The 4,990-nt window shown below is 37.0% G+C and overlaps 1 protein-coding gene across 1 annotated transcript; it reads left to right on the top strand.

Moving 5' to 3' along the window:
• The first annotated feature begins 457 nt into the window (after positions 1-457).
• LOC123686323 lies at positions 458-4,615 on the top strand. The gene is made up of 2 exons (XM_045626380.1): positions 458-1,347; positions 4,441-4,615. Exon 1 carries the CDS (start codon positions 633-635, stop codon positions 1,344-1,346), a length of 714 nt encoding a protein of 237 aa, XP_045482336.1. The 5' UTR covers positions 458-632; the 3' UTR covers position 1,347; positions 4,441-4,615.
• Positions 4,616-4,990: the final 375 nt, after the last annotated feature.

Here is a 4,990-nt window from a genome sequence, read left to right as displayed (position 1 = left end):
TATATATCATTACTTAGTTGAATTCGTTTTTTTTTTCCTTCAAAATGATGTATGATACTATGTAGGTAAGATGTTCAGAAATGTTAAAAAAACACTAAAACATCAAATAATAATGTTTTTTTTTGTTAATGGGCAATGGATTTCCCATATAAAAAAAAGAATCAGTTGGATAAATTTCATTTGTGATTTTCATTTATAGTAGAGTAAGCAAACAAAGATAATACACTCATCACTAACATAAAAAACAAAACCTAGGTACCTACCTAATAGCAACAAATAAATAATATAAAAATTCATAAACATTGCATAATATCTTACAGATTAAACTGTTGAAATTGCTGTCCACTTTCCCCTAATACATTATGGACAAAACTTTTCAATAGGCCTGAGTGCATTTAATATATATATATATAATATATATATATATATATATAATATATATAGGATATAGTCATGTGCTATCATCTGATATAGTCGCATTTCACTTCGCTCCGATGTTTTTCATTTATTTCGTATGAAATTACGCTTGTTAATATTCCGAGAATAGCAGGAATAAGGCACATATATCGAATATTCTCTCTTGTGAACCTGGTTATTCAGAATTCTCAATAGTTTCATCGTATATTTTAAAAATGGGATTAGATTCACAACAAGAAGCCGACATGAAAGAAATAATCAAGAACATGTTCCGCGATAAGGAACTCGTATCAACTCTTGCCGAGGCTGTCGCTGATATGGTGTTTGATAAACTGAAAGATGAGTGGAATTCACTTCAGGAAGAAAATGATATGCTAAAATCCCAGATAGTTGACTTACAGCGGGAAAATACCATGATTGAACAACGATTGAACTTACTTGATCAACAAAGTAAATGCAAAACTCTGAGACTGTTGGGGCTGGAAGATAAACGTGGAGAAAATCTAGCCGAAACTTTAAAAAGAACTTTAAATAGTAATCTCAGTCTACAACAAGACGACTTGCAGATCGAGCATTGTTACCGGCTCAAGAATAAATCCGATAAACCAAATTCTACTGGAGCAGTATTAATTCACTTTTCATCTATGAAGTCACGTGATGAAGTATATAAAAACAAGAGCAAGTTGAGGGGATCAAAGTTGATACTAACCGAAAATCTTACAAGTCATAACTACGCTCTGCTCAAAAAATGTACATCGAAGCTGGGAACTCGGAATGTTTGGACTTGGAACGGCAGTATTTACACAAGAATGGGAACAACAAGAAAACTCATACGATGCGAAGCAGATCTGGATGGTATAGCAGGAGCGGAGAGGCCGGCTACTTCATTGGAGAATAAGGGAAGGCCCAAGAGGAGAACACGAAAATAAGGTCCTTTCTGTTTGTTATCCTTTTTTTTTTGCTTTTTTTTTTTTTTTTCTCTTTTCCTCGTATATACATAAATTTATTTAAGTTCAATTTCCTTTTGTTTATCACTTGAAATTATTTAGTTGCTATGTCTGAGTGGCGTTCATCGTGATTGTTCACCACATGAGGGGTTTCAGAGTTGCTCACCTAAATATAAGATCATTAGTGCCTAAGATCGATGATTTCAGAGGGGTCATTTTGAGAGAGGATTATGATGTGGTGGCTGTATCCGAGACTTGGTTGAATGATGACACTGACTCTCAGTCAATTTCGATCACAGGGTACAGATTTGTGAGGCAAGATAGAATAAGTAGAGGGGGCGGCGTGGGAATATATGTAAAGGATACTATAAGTATACAGGGTTTGTCTGTTGAGAGATGTGATGGCTTTGAACAAGTTTGGGTAAAATTTATCATTAAGAAAAAAACATTTATCATTGGATGTATTTACAGACCGCCAGGCTACAATGTGGCTGCTTTTTTGGAAAATTTTGAGAGTGCGCTTTCGGAGTTGTGCCCTCAGTGTGATAATATTATTTGCGTTGGTGACTTCAATATAAATTTATTTGATGTACATTCGAAGTATGTATCTGACTTGTATAGGGTATTGGAATCAACCAATCTAACACAGCTCATTAATGCTTCGACCAGAGATACAGCTCATTCGTCCACTCTTTTGGACCTGATTATGGTGGACAAGGATATGGGCACTCAGTCATCTGGTACACTTCATGTACCAAGCCTATCAGATCATGATCTTGTGCACTGTGAGCTGAACTTTCCAGGTGTACGGAAGAGGGTTTTAACTAGAGAGTATAGGGATTATAAGAATATGAATGGTCAGCAATTTTATGCTGATTTGCAGGCTATTCCCTGGCGTGGCGTATATGAATTGGGGGATATTGATGAAAAGGTTGAATTTTTTAATTCTTGTATTGTTTCCTTGTTAGATATACATGCACCAAGACGATTAGCTAGGTTTTCTCGAAGTAACGAACCATGGTTGACTGACAGCATTCGTGCTGCCATTCACATGAGGGATAAGGCACTTTTGCGTTACAAACGTAGTAGAAAGGTCCAGCATTGGGAGTATTATAAGAGCTTGAGAAATCAAACAACTTTAATGATACGACGGGAGAAGAAAGTGTTCTTCGAACGTCAATTCCAGAATGGCACCGATTCATGGAAAAAGTTAAAAAGATTCGGAGTCATCAACTCTAAGCAAAGTTCTGAAATACCTGAGGATCTCAAAAAACCAGACGAACTTATTAAATTTTTTACTGAAGCCGTTAATGTCCCGTTGTCGGTTGACTCATCAACCTTGAACCTATATAAAAGCAACGTTTCAGATTGTACAATCGCTCCATTTTGTTTCGCAGAGGTAGATGAGATTACGGTGCTGAAGGCGATTACAGGGATAAAATCGGGATCAGAGGGGGTGGATGGTATTAGCATTTATATTTTGAAACTTTGTTGTCCGTTCATACTACCTTTTATTACACATATAATAAATTATTGTATACTCCATTCTGTTTTTCCGAAATGCTGGAAAGAAGCACTAATTGTACCATTACCGAAAGTCCCAACCCCGAGAGAGTACAGGGATTTACGTCCCATCAGTATATTATCTAGCGTATCGAAGATGTTGGAGAAAATAATAAACCAGCAGCTATCGGATTTTGTTGAGAACAATGACATTCTTCCTGAGTGTCAGTCGGGATTTAGAAGGGGTCACGGATGTTCGGCGGCACTAACTAATGTTACTGATGATATTTTGCGGGCGGCGGATGACGGCAAGGTTACGGCTTTGGCGTTACTGGACTTCACTAAGGCATTCGATACGATCGACCACGAACTACTTCTAGCAATTTTGCACTTTGTCGGGCTTGGTGATGGAGCGGTGCGATTTTTCGAAAATTTTTTATCACAACGAACCCAGTGTGTGAAAATTGGCTCACAAATATCTGCCGCTGTTGAACTAATCCGTGGGGTGCCTCAGGGTTCTGTTCCATCGGCGCTTCTTTATGCGATCTATACGTCTCGGCTGCCAAGGGCATTAAATAAATGTTCAGCTCAATATTACGCTGATGATACACAGGTATACCTATCATTTGTTAGTGGTGATGCTGTCGAAAGCTCCAAGGTATTGAGTGAAGAAATAGAGTCACTGAGAATAATGGCTCTTGAGCACTCTCTCTTGCTGAACGCGAATAAGTCTTCTCTTTTGGTTTTGGGACCTAAGTCACAGGTTGTAAGGGTGAAAAACTTGGTGAGTGTTGAAGTAGATGGTGTCAAACTGCCAGTAAAGGAAACAGCTCGGAATCTGGGTGTGACGTTTGATAGCTTCCTCAGATTTGGTTCTCATGTCACAGAGTGCATAAAGAGAGCATATATTAAAATAAAATACATTTATAAGATCCGAAAATTCATTTCACGTAAACTTAAAATTTTACTCTGCGATTCATTGGTTTTGTCTATGTTCAATCACTGCGATGTTGTTTATGGGAACTGCCTCTCTTACTATGATAAGAAAAGAATTCAAATGATTCAAAATGCATGTCTGAGACTGATTTATGGTGTGAGGAAGTTCGAATCAGTTTCTCCACGACTCAGGGAGGCAGGATGGTTGAGTATGGAAGAAAGGAGAAAACTGCATTGTGCATGTTTTTACAGAGACATTGTTTTTTTCCAACGCCCACCTTACCTTTATAAGAAAATCATCTTCCGAACGCACGTGCATAATCTTAATATTAGGTTCAGGGGAAAAATCACTCCACCATATCATAAAACCTCGATCTTTGAAAGAGGTTTCTCTTTCAATATTGCAAGATTCTTCAATAGTCACCCTGAATCTTTGATGAAACTATCTAGAGCAGCTTTCAGGAAATGTTATAAGGAAATTATTGTCAATGCAAACATAACTTAATTGCGATGAATGCCTCTCTATCCCGGATACAGAAGGAATGTTTTGGTTGTACATGGATAAGAATGTGTTATTAATTTTTTTTTTTTTTTCTCTTTATCCTTCTCTTTTTGTTAATTTTTTCCTATTATTCAGAATGAAGCACTGTCGATTCAATGGTTGAGTGGATCAGGGAGTCTCCTAGGGGACTCATCTGGACTTCGCCATATTTCTTGCTCAACACGTATATCAATTGTATTTTTGTTTGTTTTTCTCTAATTGATGTAAGTTTAGTTGGAAATAAAGACAATATACATATATACATACATACATACATATTATAAAAGGGCGGTTTTCTAAATCCTGGAAGACTGCCTCTGTTGATGCACGAAGTTCTTCGGGACTGTTGTGTCTTTATATATATTATCAAAAAACCCAATTACCATGAAAATGGTGTAGGGTGCAATATTACATCATAAAAGAATATTTCAACAATTTAACAAATAAATAAAAAAATGCAATTCTTCATTGTTGGATTTCTCCCCCATGCACGAATTTGGTCCATGCTCTTTTATCCACAGCCATATCTCTTGCTTCTCTCCATGTTCGTCCTCTCTCATTAATTATTTCGGTGATGGTGTTGTTCCATGTTTGCTCTGGTCTTCCTCTTTTCTTCCTCTTTTGGATTTTGGCCTCCCATATTTGC

Source organism: Harmonia axyridis, chromosome X (genome assembly GCF_914767665.1).
Source record: "Harmonia axyridis chromosome X, icHarAxyr1.1, whole genome shotgun sequence".
In the NCBI taxonomy this organism is placed as follows: domain Eukaryota; kingdom Metazoa; phylum Arthropoda; class Insecta; order Coleoptera; family Coccinellidae; genus Harmonia; species Harmonia axyridis.
Note: the sequence above shows the minus strand (reverse complement) of the source record. Positions and strands in the feature narration are given on the sequence as shown.